This window comes from Paroedura picta, chromosome 5, assembly GCF_049243985.1.
Source record: "Paroedura picta isolate Pp20150507F chromosome 5, Ppicta_v3.0, whole genome shotgun sequence".
In the NCBI taxonomy this organism is placed as follows: domain Eukaryota; kingdom Metazoa; phylum Chordata; class Lepidosauria; order Squamata; family Gekkonidae; genus Paroedura; species Paroedura picta.
This window is the reverse complement of record NC_135373.1, coordinates 123,066,946-123,090,015: the sequence shown is the minus strand read 5'-3', so window position 1 is coordinate 123,090,015 and position 23,070 is coordinate 123,066,946. Positions and strand designations below refer to the sequence as shown.

The 23,070-nt window shown below is 49.1% G+C and overlaps 1 protein-coding gene across 2 annotated transcripts in view; it reads right to left on the bottom strand.

Moving 5' to 3' along the window:
* Nucleotides 1–23,070, bottom strand: part of ITIH5 (inter-alpha-trypsin inhibitor heavy chain 5) — a 52,118-nt gene that overhangs the window by 19,671 nt on the left and 9,377 nt on the right. Inside the window, exons 2-8 of one of the 2 annotated variants that reach the window (XM_077340309.1) lie at nucleotides 22,467–22,511; nucleotides 19,572–19,735; nucleotides 18,386–18,487; nucleotides 17,038–17,288; nucleotides 12,358–12,527; nucleotides 10,158–10,274; nucleotides 3,133–3,304 (exon numbers count right to left, since the gene is read on the bottom strand). In XM_077340309.1, the coding sequence (XP_077196424.1) occupies nucleotides 3,133–3,304; nucleotides 10,158–10,274; nucleotides 12,358–12,527; nucleotides 17,038–17,288; nucleotides 18,386–18,487; nucleotides 19,572–19,735; nucleotides 22,467–22,511 (1,021 nt within the window). The remainder of the gene's footprint in view (nucleotides 1–3,132; nucleotides 3,305–10,157; nucleotides 10,275–12,357; nucleotides 12,528–17,037; nucleotides 17,289–18,385; nucleotides 18,488–19,571; nucleotides 19,736–22,466; nucleotides 22,512–23,070) is intronic. The other variant, XM_077340310.1, reaches the window with a different exon arrangement.

The following is a 23,070-nucleotide window of genomic DNA, read 5'->3' as shown; positions in this document are numbered from 1 at the left end:
AGATAAGAACCAACTCTTCTTCTTCTTCAGTAATATCAGGGCTCTCTCAGCCTCACCCACCTCACAGAGTGTCTGTTGTGGGGAGAGAAAAGGGAAGGCGACTGTAAGCCGCTTTGAGCCTCCTTCGGGTAGAGAAAAGCGGCAGATAAGAACCAACTCTTCTTCTTCTTCAGTAATATCAGGGCTCTCTCAGCCTCATCCACCTCACAGGGGTCTGTTGTGGGGAGAGGAAAGGGAAGGTGAATGTAAGCTGCTTTGAGCTTCCTTCAGGTAGAGAAAAGTGGCATATAAGAACCAGCCCTTCTTCTTCTTCATGTATAAGGTATGTTGAGTATATTTAGTTCACTCTTAGCTTAGGCCTTTTTAAGCCTCACTCATTGCACAAGCGGCCAGCTTACTGCAGGAGAACCTGGAAACTGAGAAAAGCTCCTAATAGGGCCGTGGCTAAAAACGGTAACAATTGGCTGTTCTAGAAGAAGAGCTGTTTTTTATACACCACTTTTCAGTACTTGAAGGCGTCCCAAAGCAGCTTACAAATGTCATTCCCTTCCTCTCCCCATAACAGACACCCTGTGAGGTGGAGAGAGCTGAAAATGTCGTAAAAAACAGCTTCGTGAATACAGCTCTGAGAGAACTGTGATTAGCCCAAGGTCACCCAGGTGGCTGCCTGTGGAAGAGCAGGGAATCAAACCCAGTTCTCCAGATCAGGGTCCACTGCTCTTGAACCACGACACCCTGCTGGCTCCCTATCAATGGTTACGAGCCATGGTGGCTGAGGGCAGCCTCCAGATTCAGAGATATGATATCCTCCAAATCCCAGAGCCAGGAGGCAACAGATGGGGAAGGACACAGCCTCAATGCCCTTTTATTGGCCCTCTGGAGGAACTGGTTGGCCCCTGTGTGAGACAGGAGGCTGGACTAGATGGCCCCTCACTGGTCTGATCCAGCAGGACTTTCCTTATGTTCATATGAAGGCCTCAGCCTCTCTGCCCTGTTGTTGGCCCTGCAGAAGAACTAGCTGCCCCCTGTGTGAGACAGGAGGCTGGTCTAGATGGACCCCTGGTCTGACGCAGCAGGGCTCTTCTGCTGTTCCTATGTCCTAGGACAACAGACATTCAGAGGCGATTTGCCATTGCTTGTCTCTGTATTGCTACCTTGGGCGTCTCCCATTCAAGGCCTAACCATGGCCAACCTTGCTTGGCTTTTAAGATCTAATGAGACCAACCTACCTAGACCACCAGGACAGGTGGAAAGTGCCATCAAGTTACAGCAGGCCCTACAGACTAGACAAGAGACAAGCAGAGGCGGTTTTGCCTTTGCCTGCCTCTTCGCAGCCACCAGCTACTTCCTTGGAGGTCTCCCATCCAAGTACTCACCAGGGCTGACCCTGCTTAGCTTCTGAGATGTGATGAGGCTGGTTAGCCTGAGCTATCCTGGATAGGGCCTCCTTGGATTAAGGGCAGGTTAAAAATATGATAAAATCCAGAAGCAGCAAAACATCCCTTAAAAGTCTGGTTAAGCTCTAATGATGTCAACACCAAACCTGCTGTTCAATCTTTAGCCTCAGCTGAATTACGGTTTAGCTACCCAAAGTAGCTTCCAAAACATCTCCCAAGATGACAAACACTACTTAGCCTGCATCTACCAATGAGGCATATCTTCCTCCACCCCTTGGCAGAGGGAGGATCCAGTTATTCCAAGCAAGGCCTGCAATTCCTTCCTGTAAGTCAGCCAACGTGCATACACTTGCTCAGAGTTTGGCAAACCTGCTGGTAACTTTTCTGTCTTCATATTATGAATTTCCAGAGAACTTGCAATTCTTGGGAAAAGGGAGTGCTACTGAGCCTCCGTTCTGATTGTTAACCCAACACCCCCATGAAGATGAATGTCCTTCGGTCCTTGTCTCTTCTCAAAGATAGGCATATGCTGGGGATACCAACCCCTAGGTGGAACCTAGTGATCCACTCGGAAGAGCCCAATAGCCTAAGAACATAAAGAGAGCCCTGCTGGATCAGACCAGGGGTCCATCTAGCCCAGCATCCTAAGAACATCAGAAGAGCATCAGAAGAGCCCTACTGGATCAGACCAGGTATCTATCTAGTCCAGCATCCTAAGAACAGCAGAAGAGCCTTGTTGGCTTTGAACAGATCTAGCTCAGCCTCCTGTCACACAATGGCCAAACAGTTCCTGTGGAAGGCCAACAACAGGGCTTGGAGATTGTGGCGGAGATTGCTGCTCTGGGATTCAGATTTTTAGTGTCTCTGTATGTGGAGGTTTCTCTCAGTCCCCATGGCTAGTAGCCACTGATAGATCTCTCCTCCACAAATTTGTCTGATCCCCTTTTAAAGCTGTTTATTCTTATGGCCATCACTACATCATCTGGCAGCAAATTCCAGATTTTAATCCCCCGGATTTACAGCTCATCTCCAGACAACAGAGATCATTCCCCCTGGAAAAGACGGATGCTTTGGCGTTTTACCCCACTGAGGCCCCTGTCCTTCCCAGGCTCCATTCCAAATCTCCAGGAGTTTCCCACCCCATTTCTGGCAGCCTTGGCATATGTTCTAATATGAGAACCAGTTTGGTATAGTGGTTAGGAGTGCGGACTTCTAATCTGGCATGCGAGGTTCAATTCTGCGCTCCCCCACATGCAGCCAGATGGGTGACCTTGGGCTCACCTTGGCACTAATAAAACTGTTCTGACCGGGCAATGATGTCAGTGCTCTCTCAGCCTCACCCACCCCACAGGGTGTCTGTTGTGGGGAGAGGAATGGGAAGGCGACTGTAAACGGCTTTGAGCCTCCTTCGGGTAGGGATAAGTGGCATATAAGAACTGACTCTTCTTCTTCTTCTTCTTCTTCTTCTTCTTCTTCTTCTTCTTCTTCTTCTTCTTCTTCTTCTTCTTCTTCTGTCCTTCAACATCAGTGCATATTCTCTGGAATCCTTCAGCGACTCTGTGCCTTCAAAAGTGGCACATGAACTACAGGTATACCGTTCCCCAGTTCTACAAAAAAACCCATACCTGTCGAACCTCACCCACCTGTCCAGGGTATTGTGCTACCATCCTGGGAAAAGATGGCAGCCCTGTTGAACGAGATACCTTCCCCCCATCCCTTCTGGCCCCAGGGCTACCTCCTGTGGGCGACATGTTGTGGATGTAGATCTTTGCGTCTCTGATGTTTTCGGGGGTCACGGGGACCAGGCGGGCTTGTTGCCAGACCTTGATCCGGTTGGAGAAGCCGATGATGTTGAAGTGGTCCTCAGGCCTCAGGTCGTGGAGAATGGTGAAGAGGGCGTCCTTGGTCTGAAAGGAAACAGAGAAGGGCCTGGATTGAGATGACCCTTGGCATACTCTTTGCTGGGTGACTGCAGGATCAAGAGATGACCTGCATGTGTGAATGATCTATAAGAGGTGCTGTTGGAAAAGCAGCTGCCAGCCACTTCGGTCATGAAAGAGGTAAATTGTTGTTCCCATTGGTTACTTCTTTTTGCTAGTTAGCATAGAGCAGGGTAGCCAGATGGTGGTCCATGGACTACAATTCCCATGAGCCCCCACTGGCAAGGGATAATGGGAAATGTAGTCTGTGGACCTTTGGAGAGTCAGTTTGGCCACCGTTGGCATAGAGCCTATAGGTCAGCTTTTCTCAACTTTTTTACCATTGAGAAGCCCTTGAAACATTCTTCAGGTTTTTACCGTTGAGAAACCGTAGAAGTGGCACGATTGTGTAGAATATAGTCTGGTGGAAGCAGAGCTGTGGACATGTCCACCCAGGGCCTCTTTCCCTCCCAACCCCTCCAGGCCCATCACTGGATATTTTGGAAGGGTGGGTGGACTTACATGTCCATATATGGTCATTTCACCCGATAAATATTTAACATTTTTTTAAATATAAAAAATTAATTAATTCCCACCCATTCAGGAAACCTTTCCACGGCCCTCAAGAAACCCCAGGGTTTCACGAAATCCCGGTGGAGAAAGCCTGGTCTAAGGTGCTCCTGGATTCGAATCCAGTGCTCTTAATGCAGACCTTAATGTCTGTCCTGTAAAATGACCCACAGGGAAACAGCATCAGAAAAACCTTCCTCTCCTCCAAATTTCAACAGCTTTTGACATAATCACTCAGCCATGGAGCCATTCCAGTTTCCTTCTCTTTCCGCCTTGAAAACAGTGACAATTTCTTGGCAAAGGCCACTTGGGGAAGGACTGCCGGCCTCTTAGCGAGCTCAGTGCAGCCTCCCTACTGCTCTCGCCCGGAAGCCAGTGAGGTCACTCAAAGCCCCATTACCAGCTGCAAAGGAATGTGGAGGCAGAGCTCCAGCGGGTGACCCAGGAGGGCCACATTCAAGGACAATCAAGGACACAATTCTCCCCCTCCCCCTCCCCCATGCTCATGCAATTTCAGGGACAGTGTGTCACAGAGAGAGTTTTGCTCCAGTGGCCCAGTCAGGCACACGCTTGCTGGGTGGCCATGAGCCATTAGCTATATCCTGCCTCTGTGTCTGTTCTGTAAAATGGGAAGAGCCAGTGTTCTTCTTAGGTCAACCTACATGGAGTTAGGAATAGGATACTGTTGTGAGTCCAGGTTCTGTTAGGGAGCCTTGCCAGGAGCTACCAGCTTCACTCAAGCCTCAGCTGGATTAGAGCTTAGCCCACCCAGATGTTCAACAAGCAGAGAGCTCTGATCAGCAGAAGGTAATGGAGCTTCAGACAAGCCAGAGCTTAGACTCCAAAGTGGTTGCAGAAGCCCCTAATTCCTCTGCCCAGCCTCCAGCTGCAGCTCCCTGTCTTGTCAGCCCACCTGGCTCACCTGAGCCAATTAAGCTACGAGCTCCAGTCTAAAAGGTGCCATGCCAGGTTTAGCAAGACAGTTGCTGACTGCAGAAGCCTGTGAGTCATCACAGAGTGAGGACCAAGAGACTGATGACAACCTATATTAATTTGGGGCTAGGAGACATTGGTTGAGGATGCAGCTTAGCAGCTACCTGTGCCTTTGACTGATGCCTTTGGGCTGCCCTTGATTTACTGGACTGTCTGATCTTGCATTCTGTCTGTTCTCTTGGCATTCTGGTTTTGGATACTAATTCTCCCTGCTTTCCTGTCAGCTCAGCTGTGCTTCCTTCCAGTAGAGAACTGAAACCTGAGACCAAAAGACATATCCTCCATTTTTGACTGGCACCTGGGACAGTACAAGGGTCCTCCAGTAATTTTTGCTCTCAATCCCGGAGTGGCTCTAGTCTGGACGAAACCACAGCAAGTGCCCTTCACACTCTGAGTGCAGGTTGCAGGCGAAGGTGCAGGTGCAGGTTGCAGGTGAAGAAGTAAGGATCCAGAGATGTGAGATCCAAGAAGTACTTGCTTTATTCAAAACAAGAACGAGCCAAAACAGGGGTCCGGACTTTTAACCTACGTTTTCCATTTTGCCCCTTGGATCTCACTCATAGTTAGAATCATAGAATCATAGAGTTGGAAGGGGTCATACAGGCCATCTAGTCCAACCCCCTGCTCAACGTAGGATCAGCCCAAAGCATCCTAAAGCATGCAAGAAAAGTGTGCATCCAACCTTTTCTTGAAGACTGCCAGTGAGGGGGAGCTCACCACTTCCTTAGGCAGCCTATTCCACTGCTGAACTACTGTGACTGTTACACTCTGCCATAGGATTGAGGAGAACTGGAGAAACTGTTGGCCCAGGGGGTGCTAGAACCAGTGTTGCACACACAGTGAGAAGACCCCATGGTGACCCATGACAGACCCCCTGTGAGATAGGTGGGGCTGAGAGAGCTTTGAGAGCACTGCGACTGGCCTAAGGTCACCCAGCTGGCTGCAGGTGGAAGAGTGGGGAATCAAGCCCGGCTCTCCAGATTAGAGGCCATTGCTCTTAACCAATACACCAAATAAGCTGTTGGGCTATATATTGGGGCTATATGTCTTTAATGCGCACATGCACAAATGTTTACAAGATTTGCTCTGATATTTTGCAGAAGGCTCTCTGACACAAGGAGCCTTCCTTTGAGGCGAGAGGTTGAACCGGAGGCAAAGTCGACCATCACCGGATGCCCACTGCATTCGCTCTTATAGGTTATTGTTTAATCTGCTACTAGAGATAAGCACCCTTTCGCCCTGGGACGTTTGAGTTCACCCTGGCAGAAATATCCTGGCAGAATGCTTTGTTTCTTTTCAAAGGCAACGTTCTTGTTCTGGCTTTGATCACTGCAAGGAAACGCCTTAGATCATTTCCCCCAGAAAGAGAAGCAAGTACAATGGAGTTCCCACTGGACTGGCCAGGCAAATGGGGACAGTCCTCTTTCCTTCTAGGATTGTGAGATCTCCTGGTGGGGCCTGGAGATATTACGGCATTATTGTTCATCTCCAGATGAACCTGGTAACCAGGTTTTATTGATTTTCAGACTCAGAAAAATACAACAGATGCTTCAATCAGCCAAAGGCAAGACAGAACACCTCTCCAATGCAGGAGTCTGCTGCATGCCGTGCAACTGTGGACTATGCATTAAGACTACAAAACGCGATAATCAGACAAGAATAAAAGAACACGGAAGGCACTGTAGACTAAAACAACCTGAGAAATCAGCAGTAGCTGAGCATGCTCTAAACCAAAATGGATGTAAAATCCTATTTGAAGATACAGATACAACTATGTTAGGCTATACAGGGAAACCACAAGTGCTGATAGGGTATTAACAAAACCAAAAAGAAAGAGCTTCTGAAAATGAATACAAACTGGCTACCAGTCTTTAAAAACACCAGAATTAAAAAAAAAACATGGGACTCTAAAACCACCTCAGCATGGTTCATCAGATAAGATAGGCAAGAACTTGACTAATGGACTTTCTAATGAACTCCACACAGGCATAAGAGCAGCACTTCCTAATGGCCTTGCTAATGAACTCCAACCACACACAGGGAAGGGGTTTCCTAGTTACAGTCCAGCCCCTGGGAGACTCCAATATAAGAAAGGAATGTGATATGTTAACCACCCCCCAGAAGCAAATCAAATTCCCAGGAACTGTTCACACACTTCACGCTTTGGCACGGAGAGATTCTTGTCTTGCCACAGCCTACCTCTGTAGATAGTAGCCACAGTAACTGAAGAAACATCAAGTACCAGAAAATGCACAATAGCAAAACACAAGGACGGTTTTTTACGTCCTGGATGCTCAGACTAAAATGCTCTGCTTTGAGTTTCCCACAATGCAACTAAATCAGCAGCAGTCTTCAAAGAACTGAATACCCCTCCACTGCTACCGCCACCCCCCCCTGTCCAGTTCAGAAAATATACCTATGTAGATATCCTCATTTACTGCCATGACTCTGGTCCCCACGAAGGACCTTCACAGACTGCATCATCGGTGGCATTTCCGTCACACAATCCCTCGCTTGTTGTGTGGCGTGGGCCATGGGCAAAGGCCAGGCTGTGCGGGCACACGAAATGGAAACCGAGCAAGTTCAAAGGGACACAATGCACACACAACAACCTTCCCATTGAGCTACAACAATGGCCTCATTCGGGAGGGCTTCGCAGACCCGGTGACTCCCAGTAGGATTCTAATGACGGCTCCTCTCTTGTAGGTCAGGTGGTGATTACATCACCGCTCTGTGGGTAGGGACGGACTGTTACATAACCACTCTGTGTTCAGCCGGACAAGAGGAAATGCCTTTCAACAGAGGGAGCAATTAGAATGTGGAATTTGCTTCCAGAGAAGGCAGAGACAGTTTTCAACGGAGACTCGATAGAAATATCTCCGTGCAAATGCTAATGAACTCTGCCCGGATGTAAGAAAAACACTTCCTAATGGACTTGCTAATGGACTTGCTAATGAACTCCAACCAAAGGAAAGGAACTTCCTCTTTTACAATCCAGCTCCTAGGAGACTCCAATGTAAGAAAGGAATGTGATGTGTTACACCCCCTTCCCTGAGAAGTATATAACATGCCTAGCAACTACCTACACGCTCTACATTTCAGCCCGGAGAGGATCCCATCTTGCCATGTCCTACCTCTGAAAATACCAGGGGGAGAAGAGGGAGCTGTGTCATCGTGACTCTGAAACTATAATAAAGAATGCTTCCAAAAGTGTAAAATAGTCCTTTATAAAGTATCATCAAAGCAATCATAAGGACCAAACAATACCGTCAATTTGTATACAGTAATACAAGTTTTATGAATGTAAGCAGATTGTGAGTGGGTGAGCAGGAAGGGATGTGCCTGTCTCTTGTGGCCCTTCCTTGCATACCCAGGGAATGGCTGATCACCACTGTGGATGGTAAGTGAATTCCCTACAGGCCAGGCTGGATTCTGGAGGTTTTTGGTGGAGGGATCACTTGGGCATGAAATTGGGGTCACTGTGGGTGGGCAGGTAGTTGTGAATTTCCTGCATTCTGCAGGGGTTGGGCTAGATGACCCTGTAGGTCCCTTCCAACTCTATGATTCTATTCTATGATTCTATGAGTATAATACCAAAAAAGTTCCAAGAAGTTAGTTCCTCGAGGAATTGGATAATCTTATTACTTCAGTTGGGTAAGAATAGAGTTATTTCAGGCAATAGTTTGACAAGTTAGTTCCTTGAGGAATGTAATAATAATATTATTACTTCTGTTGGGTAAGAATAGAATTTATGTCCTTCGCTATTTTAAAACAATACATTGCAAATATTTGAGGCTTTGTATTATTATATTATTTCACCTCAGTCATTCAGGTCCACTGCAGAAAGTCACCCTGCAAAACAGGGGACTGCCAGATCATCCTTTGGACTTCGGTTGGAACTAACCTGTTGAACTATGGCCTGAAATATTTATTTGTATTACACTTCTTGTATTATTGTGCACAATTTACAATATTATCGGTTATTATGACTGCCTTTGCAAATGACTATTTTGCACTTTTGGAAGCATTATTTACTATAGTTTCTAAGACACGATGACACAACCCCCTCTTTTATTCCTGGAGGTTAGCACCCATAGTTTACCCATAGTTTACAGTTTGGGTGTATCCAAAGACCACATCCACCTTTGGGTGTATCCAAAGACCACATCCACCTTCTCCCTTAAGGTGTGAGTCTCAAACGTGGACAGCGTCAAGGGAAGTGCGGATCATAAATTGCTTTAGGATGCTTTGGGCTGATCCTGCGTTGAGCAGGGGCTTGGACTAGATGGCCTGTATGGTCCCTTCCAACTCTATGATTCTATAATTCTATAAATGCAAAGATAACCGCATCAGCTTGGTCACGCACTCAGCTGTGTTCAGGAGAATCTTACCAAAATCAATGGGGGTCATTCAGTGCTGGATCATGGCCTAACCTGTCTCCAAAGGTTACCTCCTTTGACTGTTTCAAACAGCGGAGCAGGAATCAAAAATGTTAATACGGCCTAATCTCCACTTCATCAGGAGGAAAGTAAAACCGCAGGAAAGGTTAATCCGTCACCAGCTCTCCGCTGGTCTGTTCACGCCAGTTCCTGGCAGGAGAGAGTCTTAATCCCCCTTTCTGGAGGCTCTTTGCTAGCTCTGGGTCGCTTTACTCGGCCTTCTTGGAAAGAAAGTGGACTTTACACGAGGCCGCAACTAATGAGAGCATGGGCTGTTCGGGGTCAAGTCCCTATGATGTACCGGACGGGATCTCTTCTGGATTAAAAACAGGTTTAAATGATGGGAAGCAAAGAGCCGGAATCATTGGGCTGTTCTCACAGTGGAGGGGTAGTAAGCCGTGGGGTCCCACAAGGATCGGTCTGGTGGTTGGTGCTATTTAATGTATTCTTAAGGGTCTGGGACCAGAAGTGTGTGGTGTAGTCAATCAAGGTCAGTATTTTCTACTCAGACTGGCAGCTGCTCTCCATAATCTCTGGTAGAGGTCGTCCCTACCGTCTACTTCAGGGGTAGTCAAACTGCGGCCCTCCAGATGTCCATGGACTACAATTCCCATGAGCCCCTGCCAGCGAATGCTGGCAGGGGCTCATGGGAATTGTAGTCCATGGACATCTGGAGGGCCGCAGTTTGACTGCCCCTGATTCCTGGTCCTTTCCATCCAGGCCCCATCATGGGCCACACCCTCTTCTGCAAACACAGGGATGACAAAATCGTTCCCCAGAATCCCCATTCATCCCTTTGGCCCTGGACGCCGCTGGGTACCTCCAGGTGAGGCGCTCACCTGCCGCAGTTTGATCCCCACCATGGAGGCACTGCTGTCAAGCACGAAGACGACATTCTTCGGGAGCGGCGGGAGGTCCTTGGGAGCGAAATAGTGCACGAAGTATCCATTCAAAACCTGGCGGGGACGAGGAGAAAGAAGAATCAGTAGCCAAATGCATCCTCTGTCACCTTGCCAGGGGTTTAGCTTCAGCCGATCCTGAACAATTCTGAGTATTCAAGAGGGATTCCAACTGGGTGCCACCACCTAACCCAGGTCCAGGTTGGGAAATACCTGAAGCTGCCTTAATACTGAATCAGACCATTAGTCTATCAAGGACAGTAATGTCTACTGTCCTTGTACAGTAATGTCTAAGTAGGAGCAGCTCTCCGGATTGCCAGGCAAAGGTCTTTCATATCATCTCCTACCTGGAGATGCCGGGGATTGAACCTGGGACCTTCTGCATGCCAAGAGGATGCTCTGCCACCGGGCTGCAGCCCCTCACCTAATCAGCCAGCCTGACATACAGCAGTGTATTTTTAAGGATGGGCTACGTGACCGTCTGGTCTACTGTGATTGCTAGAAATCTGCTCGCCTTTGCTCTGTGCACACCGGGCCTCTGCTCATACACATGGGTTGCTATACACACAGGATTTTTTGCCCTGTTAATAGTTCATACAAGAGCACTATGATATTATTACTAGGGGCAAAGCCTATTGCATTCAGGAATACAAAGGGTGCTAGATTGAGGGAAGGGGGTGGAAGAACTCTGTGGATGGCCTCTCCCTCCCCCAGGACCTGGAAAGCGCCCTTTTGCAGGCCCTGCGGAATTCAGGGGGGCTTTTTGCACGCCTTCAAAATAGCACAATGGTTGCCAATTGAAAACGCTACTGATTTGCTGTTTTGCACAACGTCGTCGACAATCTGCCACACACCTGAAACCAATCTGCAAAAAGCGCTTCCTTGTAGCGCTTTCAGGGAAATCCCCAAAAGTGGATTCACCCTCCGGAAAGCGATACACTCCTGCAACCAATCTGCAACACTAGCGAAAAAGACCTGTGCGTTAACATTGTTGCAGTTTCTACAAAGTCCCTCCCCCTGGCTCTCTTCTCTGATCTTCCGGCGAAGCGATCGCCATTTTTTTTTTCTCCGAGCGAGCGGGGATAAACGCACCAGCGAGCCTCTTTCTGTTTAGAGGCTTCCCTGGCTTCAGTCCCTCCCCTTTAGTCACTAAGCACTAACCACAGAAAAGCATGTTTGCAGAAGTATTTTCCCTTTATTTTTTAAACATTCATTCAGCCGAAAATCGGGCCGTGAGAGGGGGGGGGGTTTACACTCGGAGGAAGCGTGGCAACGATCAAACGATCAAACGACAGTTCAAACACACCAGGCAGCTGTATGGGTCTCTCCGTTGCAACGAATCTACACAGATTCGTTGCTATGGATCTGTTTTTTTTTTAAAAAAAACCTTTCTTAAAGGGAAAGGGGCTGTTTGGGAGCATGCTAACGGCTGCCCATTGGCTGCTTGACGGCCAGGGGCGGGACGAGCTTGGCAATAGCGCTTCCTTTCTAGCGATTTCTGCCGAGACCGGAAGCCTGTGGGAAACGCTACAAAACGCAACTGGATTCCACTACAAAGGCAGGTATGCATAACGACGAATTCCACTACTTTAAATGGCGATTTTTCATTCAGTGACCAATTTGCAACAAAGATCCCGGTGCGTAAAGCCCCAGGTAGTTCAGTCACCGTTCCGTGAACTCATGGCTGGATAAATCGAAAACGTATCATGGGGGGTGCTACTGGATTGACTGCAAAACCTTCTCTTATTGGATTAGCAAGATCTGGAGACTGAGATCAGAATGCCCGAAAGTCCCGCTTGGAACCTATACAGAAGGTCAAATACTAAATGCAACAGGGCCCTCGGTGGGTGATGTGGACACAGTAGGGAGAGGGAACTCCTCCACTGAGGTCTTTCCCATCTACCTCCTTCATGCCATTTCCAGGCACAAGGGAAGATCCAGAATGGTAAACCTGGGAGCAGGAGGAAGGCTGGGTGCCCTCATACGTGCCGCTCCTGTGGATCCTACTCCTTGGCGGGGCCTCTCCACCATCCTTCCGCCCCCTGGGGAGCAGGGGGAAGGGGGCCAGCACCCAGGAAGGGTCTGCTTGCCTCTAGTACAACATATTTCATGGTTCCACCAGGGCCGATTCACCCCCTACCTGCACGTCCCCGACACTCAGCTCCCGGTTGACGTCGTACCGGACAATGAAATCTCCCAGAATGCCGTTCCGTGCAATCTTGGCTTGCTGGACCACACTGGGACTGAAGGTCACTTTGGCCAGAGTTTTCGTCTGGCCGATGACTGTCGAAGGGGGTGGGGATCCATCGCCTGGAGGAGAAAGATAATGTTGCTTGGCCACGCCCCACACACCCCGCATGTCGAAGGGAGTCAGGATTAAGGTAGGGAAATAGCTGGAGATTTTGGGGGTGGCGACTGGAAAGAGGGGGCAATCACTGATGCCCGAGGCGGTGCGTAGGGGGCCAGTGCCATGGCAGGGAGAGGAGGGGTGGCGGCAGCCACCCCTCCTCTCCATGCCATGGTACTGGCCTCCTACACACCGCCTGGGGCTTCAGTGATCACTGAGGTGCACATCCCTAGGGGGAGCCTGGCAAGCCTATCTGGAATTCTTAGAGCCCTCCAGACCCTGCCTGGAAATTGTCAATCCTATCAAAGTGAGAATAATCAGACTGAGCCCCCTTGCAGGATTGTTGTCAGGAATGTTATCAAGGAGAAACAAAGGTCGCCACTTGCCGGGTCAAAGCCAATCCACCCCTACAGCACTGCCAGGGTTCAGCTCCGCTCGATCCAGCCTGCTTGGAGAGATGCCAGGCTCCAGGTGAGACCTGGGGAACCTCCAAAATTGCAGATCCTTTTCAGACTACAGAGATCAATTCTCCCAGAGAAAATGGTGGACTTTATGGCCCCAGTGAGATGCCTTTCCTCCCCAGCCCCAAATATCCAAAGCTGGATTTGGCAACCTTACTGTCCCCTCCCCATGGAATATGCAAAATCTCTAGTGTGCATGAAACAATGGAATACGAAGAATATCCTGCAGAGGGCATCAGAGGAGTTGTGTATTGAGCATAGTTAGATTAAGAATTCTGAAATGAAGAAAAATGATGTTTTTCACGTCGTCTCCTCTGTGTCCTGATTGGCTCACTTGGAGACTTCCTGCTCATTTGAGTACACTTCCTCCCTGCTTGCCTCCAGAACAGAGAGAATGATTGAACACACACAAACCATACCTTTATTGGCATAAAGCAGATTAGCAAAAGGAACAGAGATAGTCAGGCTATATCAAGCAGTTTAAGTTTAAAAACTGAAGACAAAAATTCAGCCGTAATAAAGGTGACATTGGCATCCTTATCGCTCAACAAAAATTGGCAGATCAGGTCTTTTGAATGGTTTCTCCATTTGGGTATAAGAGGTTTAATGTGCCTTCGCTGGACAATAAACAAGGGACAATCCAGTAAGATATGTTGCATGGTTTCAGGAGTGTTTAATTCACAGGGACATAGTCTATTTTCGAAAGGAATCTTGGCAAATCTCCCTTGTAATACTTTGGAGAGAAAGGCGTTGAGCCGAGCAAACGAAAAAGGTCTGCGATAAAGGGGATTTGCCAAGTTATAGAAATAAGACGACATTATCCGATGCTTCACTTGGGGACCAAGAGCACGGGGAGAGCAAATTGCTGGGACAGTAGGATGGACTTTTTGGAATTCCTGATCGAGTTTAATTTGGCGCATAATGGAAGATTCATTCAGAGATAAGATAGAATCATAGAATCATAGAATCATAGAGTTGGAAGGGGCCATACAGGCCATCTAGTCCAACCCCCTGCTCAACGCAGGGTCAGCCCTAAGCATCCTAAAGCATCCAAGAAAAGTGTGTATCCAACCTTTGCTTGAAGACTGCCAGTGATGTAATTGATGTAATTGAATGAACAGAAGAACAACAGTTAGGCAGTTAGGGCTCTCTCTCTCTCTCTCTCTCACTCCCAAGTTGCTTCTCTTCTAAAGAAAACTACTTTATGCTTCGAAGCAGCCCAGCACTTCTTCCCTCTCTGCATATTGAAACATGGCCGCCATGCTTGGTAGTGATGCTCCAGAGCAATCACCCACTGAGAATTTCCTGCATCAATTCAAGGGCCGCTCCCTCCCCGACCACGGCTCAAGCCAACGAGGATAACAACCCTTTCAAAGCCTGGGTCGAAACGGGAAGCAAACGGCTGTAGGCTGAGCAAAGAGGAAACGGATATTCTAGGGAGGTAGACAAGGGGAATTCAGCCTTTCTGTGTCCTTCGGGAAGCGACCTATGAGGTCATCGAGGGGGCAATGCTTCCTAACTTCCCTTTCCTGCCCATCACATTGCAGGTCACAGCCAAAAAAAGCCCCCAACACCTGCCTGACTCCGAAAAGGGTTTTTCCAAAATTCTCGTTCCTGCTCAGGGAAAACAAAGAGCTGGTTTGCACGTACACCGATGTGCTTCTGGATTCGACGTGCAGGAAAACATCTGAGTTGTCCCTTTTTGTCTCTCTCCATTAAAGCTCCCCCCTCTTTATTTTCTCCTTTTGGTATATAACGAATGGTTAAGAGTGGCGGCTTCTAATCTGGATATCTTGGTTTGATTCCCCAGTCCTTCACATGCAGCCAGCTGGGGGACCTTGGGACAGTCAGACCCACTAGAACAGTTCTCACAGCAGTTCTTCCAGAGCTCTCCCAGGCTCACCTACCTCACCAGGTGTCTGCCGTGGGGAGAGGAAGGCGATTGTAAGCCGCTTGGAGATTCCTTCGGGGAGTGAAAACCAACTTGTCTTCTTCAGATTTATCACAATTGCATAGGTTCAGTATGAATAAAGAAATTAGCCAGGGGAACTCATAAGTCAAGCTTTGCTGGATGAGGCAAGAGTCTGTCTCCTTTGGCTGCCTTCTACTGAATCAGAACCTTGGACTATCTGGGTCAGTATGGTCTCCTCAGTCTGTGAGAGTCTATCCCATCACCTCCTGCCTTGTCCTTCTTAACTGGAGATCGCAGGGATTGAACCAGGGACGCTCTCCCACTGAGCCACAGCCCCTTCCTACAGCTCTCCAGGGTCTCAGGCAGAGGTCTTTTCCATCACCCGCTGCCTGGTCCTTTAACTGGAGATTCCAGGGATGGAACCTAGGACCTTCTGCAGGCCAAGCAGAGGCTCTACCACTGATGGGACAGACCATCAGGTTATGCATCACGGGCTGCAGCAGACCTTCCCTGCTTTCTCAGGAGCAGAGATCTTGAAATCTGAACCTCGGCTCACATTCCAGGTCCGCCTCGGGTCACCTCACCAGACAGGGAGGCTGACGGCCAGTCCTTCCCCTTGGCCAGAGGACAGCGACCCCTCCTGCGCGGGAGACGTGAGTGGTGGAATTGCCTGCACATGGCCTTTCTGGCTACTGCTTTTGGCAAGCTCAGGCTTTTCCGTCTCTGCAGCGCTGCGAGACTTCCTCTCCGATTTGGCATCGGCGGAGGGATGGGAAAAAATTGTTTACTTAAAATACACACGATCTCCAAAGGCGACCGTCCGTCAGTGAAGAATGATTCACAGATGCTAGGCTGTTTGCCATATCTTTAACAGCGAGTCGCTGTTAAATATAAAAGGCTAAGGCCTAGGTGGGCGGAGAGTGGGCGGGGCCAGGCCGGGTGAGGGCCCAATCGGAAGGCGCAAATAGGAATGACAGTCCAGAAAGCGATGGGGGCGCGGCGTCACGGCATGAGTACAGAAAGAGGCCTTCCCCCAGGCCTCGAAGAGGCCCCAGGTGTGCTTCTAGGCCTGGGGGGAAGGCTGCACCTCCACTGGGGGGGAGGGGGGAAGGAGGCCTTCCCCCCAGGCCCAGGAGCTTCTGGGCCTGGAGGGAAGGCTGCACCGCAGCTGGGAGGAAGAGGGACGGAAGCAGGTCTTCTCCCCAGGCCCAAAAGGCCTCATTCCCTCCTCCCCCCTTTCTAGTGCCCGTTGTATTTAAATGTACAACAAGCTTTAAATCTAGTATATATATATATATTAGCCAACCGCTGTAGAACTCAGGGTAGCATGTATTCCCAATTTAATCTTCATGAGAACCCTTGAAGGTAGGACAGGCAGAGAGAATGGGAGAGAATGCAGAAATGAAGTGGCTTTCTACTGAAGCATACTGCTGGTCCTGCTAGCTTGGAATTGCCAGTTCTAACACCAACTCTATCCAGTGCGTTGTTGTGGTGAAAATGTCAGATTTTGATCCGGGGGGAACCCGGGTTCAAATCCTCATTCTCTCCTGGTAGCTTCCTGGGTGGCACTGGGACATTCACGCTCTCGGCCTTGGCTGGCTCACAGGTTTGCTGTACATGCTGGGATATGCATGATTTGTAGCGAGCATGAGTCACCAGGATGGGAAGAACGTCCTACAGGGGGCATCGGAGTAGATGTTTGTTTAGCATGGTTAGATTGGGAACTTCCTAGCATTTTTCCAAGAATCTCCTCTTGTGTCCTGATTGGCTCATTTGGAGACTTCCTGCTCCTTCGAGCACGCTTCCAGTGTGTTCGCCTTCAGAAGAAGACCAGTTATAGTCGGTTAGGCTGTTAGGACTACCTCCCTCCTCTCGCTTTACAACATTGTTTCTCTTCTCAGTAAAGCTACCTATTCTTTAAGCAGCTGGTACTTCACCCCTCCTTTGTGTATTTAAACTCTGCCAACAGTTGTGCGTAGGGAATGGAGGAGAGAACAAGGTGATGATCTCCCTTGGGTCCCCACTGGGGAGAAACATGGGATATAAATGAAGAAGTTAAAAAGAGAGAGAGAGAATAATTACCCTCTGGGTTCTACTCACCATCGGCGTTCCCGCCACCTTGGCTCCGGCTGCTCTGGAGCGGTGGGACTTCCAGGGAGGTGATTCCTGCGTTTTCAAGGATGTTCACCTCCACGCGCAAACGCCCCACCAGCTGCTGGGGCCGGATGCTAAGAGCGTACTGATACTTCCCCAGCCGTCTTTGCATGAGCTCTTCGTAGTGGAGCAGGAAAACAGCCTGGCCTTTCCGGGGAATGGTCCCCGATGCCTTGAACGTCTCGACTGCAATGTCCCTGCCAGGGGGATTCAAAGGGAGGTCAAGCTCAGAGCCAGTTTGGTGTGGTGGTTAGGAGTGCTGACTTCTAATCTGGCATGCCGGGTTCGATTCTGCGCTCCCCCACATGCAGCCATCTGGGTGACCTTGGGCTCACCACGGCACTGATAAAACTGTTCTGACCGAGCAGTAATATCAGGGCTCTCTCAGCCTCACCCACCCCACAGGGTGTCTGAGAAAAGCAACATATAAGAACCAACTCTTCTTCTTCTTCAGTAATATCAGGGCTCTCTCAGCCTCCCCTCCCTCACAGGGTGTCTGTTGTGGGGAGAGGAAAGGGAAGGTGACTGTAAGCCGCTTTGAGCCTCCTTCGGGTAGGGAAAAGCGGCATATAAGAACCAACTCTTCTTCTTCTTCTTCTTTCGACAGGCCTCCTATGTGTATTGTTCCCAGGATATGTTTTATCCCCATGGGACACCGACAAAGAGGAGGAAAAGAAGAAGAGTTGATGGTTATACCCTGCTTTTCGCTCCCTGGAGGAGTTTCAAAGGGGCTTGCACTCACCTTCCCTTTCCCCTCCCCACAACAGACACCCTGTGAGGAAGGGGAGGCTGAGAGAGCCCTGATATCACTGAAGAAGAAGAAGAAGAAGAAGAAGAAGAAGAAGAGTTAGTTCTTATAGGTCGCTTTTCTCTACCCGAAGGAGTCTCAAAGGGGCTTCCAATCGCCTTCTCTTTCCCCTCCCCACAACAGACACCCTGTGAGGGAGGTGAGGCTGAGATAGCCCTGATAACAGTGCTCGGTCAGAACAGCTTTATCAGGACTGTGACTAGACCAAGTTCATCCAGCTGGGTTTTAGCCAAGGTCATCCAGCAGCCCTGCCACTGTTGCCCCCCAAGCACCAAGAAGACAGAGCATCCCTGCCCCAGACAGAGAGTTCTATCTATGCCTCTCGGCGAAGAGCCAGTGATGAACCTCTGCCCCACATTGCTCCACATGCCTTTTAAACACTGTTTAGGTAATCTGTGCAGAACATCGCACTGAAGAATTCCACAGGAGCCGTAAGACAGATCATCGGATGAACCAGAAGACCATCCAGGAGGACCCCAGACCTACCCGTCATCCTTAGGCTTGGAGTATCTGTGATGTCGAGTTGCATCCCCAAGCCTCCTGTCTTTCCCAATGACTTCGCCGTGGTAAGCCTTGTCATCAATGACCCTGGAAGTGAAAGACAGAGATGGATTAGATGAGAATTTCTTGCCTTCTGCAGGGGGTTGCACTAGCAAAGGTTGGAGACACACTTTTCTTGGATGCTTTAGGATGCTTAGGGCTGATCCTGCGTAGAGCAGGGGGTTGGACTAGATGGCCTGTATGGTCCCTTCCAACTCTATGATTCTATGATTCTATGACCCTGGAGGTCCCTTCCAACTCTATGATTCTTTGTACATGCCTTCAAATCACAACCAAGTTATGGTGACACGACTCCATCAAGGCCTGGCGATCCCAGGGATCGAACCTGGGAGCTTCTGCACCCAAAACAGATACATGACCACCGATCTACAGACCCTTCGCTAAGCTTCCAGAATGTATATCTTGGGACAGACGCTCAGGCGACATGTTATGGGTTGCAACAGACCTTCCCTGCTTTTGCAAGGGCAGAGATCTTGAAATCTGAACTCCGGCTCAATTTCCAGCTCAGCCTAACCAGACAGCTGATCTTTTCCTCTTGCAAAACATCTTGAATAGAATCCCAGAGTGGGAAGGAGCCCGACAGGTCATCTAGGCCAACCCCCTGCTCAATGCAGGATCAGCCTCAAGCATCCAGGAGAAGGATCTGTCCAGCCGCATGAAGACTGCTAGTGACGGGGAGCTTACCACCTCCTTAGGAAGCCCATCCCACTGCTGAACTACTCAGATTATTACGAATTTTTTTCTGATATCTAACTGGCACCATTCTATATGTAGTTTAAACCCATTACTGCAGGTCCTCTCCTCTGCTGCCAACAGGAACCGTTCCCTGCCCTCCTCCAAATGAAAACCTTCCAAATACTTCAAGAGAGTATACAGCAGGACTATGACATCCAAGCAAGGAGGAACTGTGGTCAAGGAAGTCCCCATACGAGACAATCAGGATGCTGGAGGAGATTATATGAAAAATATCAGGACTTTCGCTCCCTAGCTATGCTAAACACACATCTTCTCCGATGCCCCCTGCAGGACACTCTTTGTATTCTGTACCATCACGCATGCTACAGCTCTTGCGTATTCCAAAAGGAGCAACGGGTGGGACCCTCTCACCTACATGGTAAAATTAGTGACGAAGGCCGTGACGGGGATCTGCATCTCAAAGACGCCTTCCCTGTCCTCCGACCCACTGTTCACCAAGGTGCAGGAGACGGTGGTGAAAGCGTAGCGGGAAATGACCGTGGATCTCACCGAGAATTCCGACATCCGGGGTCTGGTTTCCTGTTGGAATAGAGAAACGGTCTGTAAGGAGGAGGACCTGTTCATACCCAGCCAAGTCCATTAGGGTTGCCAGCTTCCAGGTGGCGGCTGGAGATTTCCTCATTTCCAGGAGATCAGTTCCCTTGCAGGAAATGACCATTTTGGTGGATACAGTATGGCACAGGTGTCCCAATTGTGGCTCTCCAGAAGTCCATGGACTACAATTGCCATGTAGTCCATGAACATCTGGAGAGCCACATTTGGGGCAGCCCTTCTCTATTTATTTATTTATTTATTTATTTATTTATTTATTTATTTATTTATTTATTTATTTATTTATTTATTTATCTATCTATCTATCAATTAATTAATTAATTTAGATTTCTATACCGCCCATTTCTTTGCAGCTCTGGGTGGTTTACACAGAACATTATAACTTACATGGAACATTACATAACATCAGAACAACTTTAAAAAACATCAAAAGATTACAAAACCACAATTATAATATAATATCAATTAACAGTAACTTTGGGAGAGTCATGGGCAGGCGTCTGGGGGGTGTTATATTCCATTGAGATCTCCAGGAAACCTTTTCCCCTGCAGACAACGGACCCTTTGGAAGGCGGACTTTATAGTATTACACCCCATTGAAGTCCTTCCCTTCCCCAAGCCCCGCCCTCCTTAGGCTCCACCCACAAAACCTCCAGGAATTCCCCAACTCAGAGGTGGCAACAAACCCATTCAATGCACACATCTCCTGTGAACGTGTGGCTGTTCTTACCAACCCCTGAGCAAATACCTGCATGAAAAGTCCACAGACAAAAGCAGGCTTCGACCCACTACGGGTGGGGTGTGGGGGGGGGGGGTCAGTTTGCCAAAGGTGGGTTTGGGCTGGGAATCTGGAAATGATTCACAAATGGTGCATAACAGGCAGGCCACCTGCGTCAGGATCAGGAAGTTAGAAACCGAGAGCTGGAAGGAACGCCAGAAGGGTTGTCAGGTCCTACCAGGGAACAAGGCAAGGCTGGCGTGCCAGAAATGCCTCAGATTTGGGGGTGGAGCTGGGGAGGACTGGACCTGAGTGGGGTACCATGGTGGAGTTGGAGCCTTTGGAGTGGGCTGTAGTTCCTGGCCACCTCCAGGTCCCACCTGGAGGCTGGCATCCCTAGACTCCAAGGCTCACCTCACCCAGCTCCCTGCACAATGCAGGAAATTGGCAATGACCTCCCCAAGGTCACGGTTCCCCATGTGTCCACAGGCTCAAAGAGGTCAGGGATCCGTGTCCGAGAGCGAAACAGCAAGGCCGGTGCAGTCATGGGTCGCACAGAAGTACCTTTTTATAATTAGGAAATGTTTTTGCATGCTGCCTCTCCAGAGACCTGTTCCAGGCAGCTAGCAAGGGGGGGGAGGAGGACAAAAATCCAGAACATAAAACACCTCGAAAGAGCAATCTATGAAAACAAAAAGTGGTCCCTTACAACTCTATGATTCTATGAAACAGACCCACACACCACCTGCAGAGTGGCAGGGGCTCGTGGGAATTGTAGTCCATGGACATCTGGAGGGCCGCAGTTTGCCCACCCCTGGTGTAGTGGTCCAGAGTGTCTGACTAGGATCTGAAACGCCCAAGTTTGAATCCCTGTGCATGTTGTTGAAGTCGGACAGGTGATCTTGGGCCAGTCGCAGGGGATGGAGAGCAGACTAACCAGGAAAAACAGGCAAGCCCATCTGATGTTTTTAGCGACATGCCTCCATCACTGCCCACGTGACCCAGAACTGATTCTACGGGATCCCCAGGCCTCACCTGGAGGTTGGCGAGCCAGTCAATGGCCCCTGGGGAATGGAAACTTTCTTCCAGGCTCCAGGAAAAGCAGCCTTCTCCCTTTCTGCCTAACACGATCACTGCAATCCCTTAACTCCCCCGTTCCTAACCTTTTGTTGTTATTTTGAAACGTCGGTTTATTCTTGAAATATTTCCTGGAGCACTCCAGCTCATCTCTGGAGGAAGGTTCAAAGCATCCCGTGGGCGTTACACGAAAACAGAGGGGCTGGAAGCAGCGGGGAGAATTTCCTGCCTGCGCGTTCAAACTCTTGTTTCAGAAATGGGATTTTATGCAGAACATGCACGAACACACAAACACATGGAGCCGCCTTCGACTGAATCAGAGTCAGACTTTAGGTCGGTCGAGATCCGTATTGCCTACTCAGGCAGGCAGCTGCACTCCAGGGTCTCAGGCAGAGGTCTTCCAAATCAGCCACTGACTGGCCCTTTTCAACGGGAGATGCTGGGGATTGAACCGGGGACCTTCAGCATGCTGGGCAAGTGCTCAGCCACTGAGCCACAGCCCCTTCCCATGGGTCAACAGGGATGAATGAATTAATTACTGTTTTTATACCACTCTCCTCTCATGCTCAGGGCAGTTCACATGAAACGTAATCAAACTATACATCAAACTCAGTTTTTCATATTGAACAGAATAACAGCAATGGTAATAATAATAATAATAGCAACATCAACAACAACAAGAAGAGAATAACTATTTAACATAATACCAAGGGAAGAGGGCGTGTGAAGCTATTAAATAGGATTGAAGAGAGGATTGCTCTTTGTGTTTCAGGCCAAGGTCTTTCTCATCACCGGCTACTTATTTCTTTCAACTGGAGATGCCGGGGATCGAACCTGGGACCTTCCGCAGGCCAAGCCGTTGCCCCGCCGTGAGCCACAGCCCCTCCCCACTCTCTCACTTACCAGCCTCTGCAGAAACCGAGTTTGCCTGGGGACCCTGCGAGCAACCTGGAAAAGATTGAAGGGAGAGGATCAGTCAGTGCATTGGCTATTTTGAAACCCAAACGGGACTGTGGTTTTGAAAATGTTTTCAGGGATTTATTTCCACCAATGAGTTACGATTTATTTTAGCAGCACAATCACATATACTCAGAAGTAAGGAGGCATCCCATTCCCCCTTGCTCCTCATTTATACTCTGCCTGCCTCTTTGGGGGACTCGAGGCAGATTACATAATATCCCATAAAATCCCCAAACTTTAAAACCACCCACCTACAGATAGCGAAAAAATAAGGGGAGTCATACACCCCCCTTCATAACAGCCACAAAGGGTTCAATAGATGATGTAGTGGAAAACCCCAGGGGGGGGCAACGCTCTTAAACGACCCAGCCTCAACTGAAAACCTGGTGGAAGAGCTCCATTTTACATGCCCTGAGGAACTTTGACAGCGGTGTCAGGGCCCTCAGCTCTCCCGGGAGCTCATTCCACCAGGACAGGGCCAGGACTGAAATTTTCAGTTTTTAAAAAAGTGACATACAGTATCTCTAGGAATCTCTGGGAACTCTTA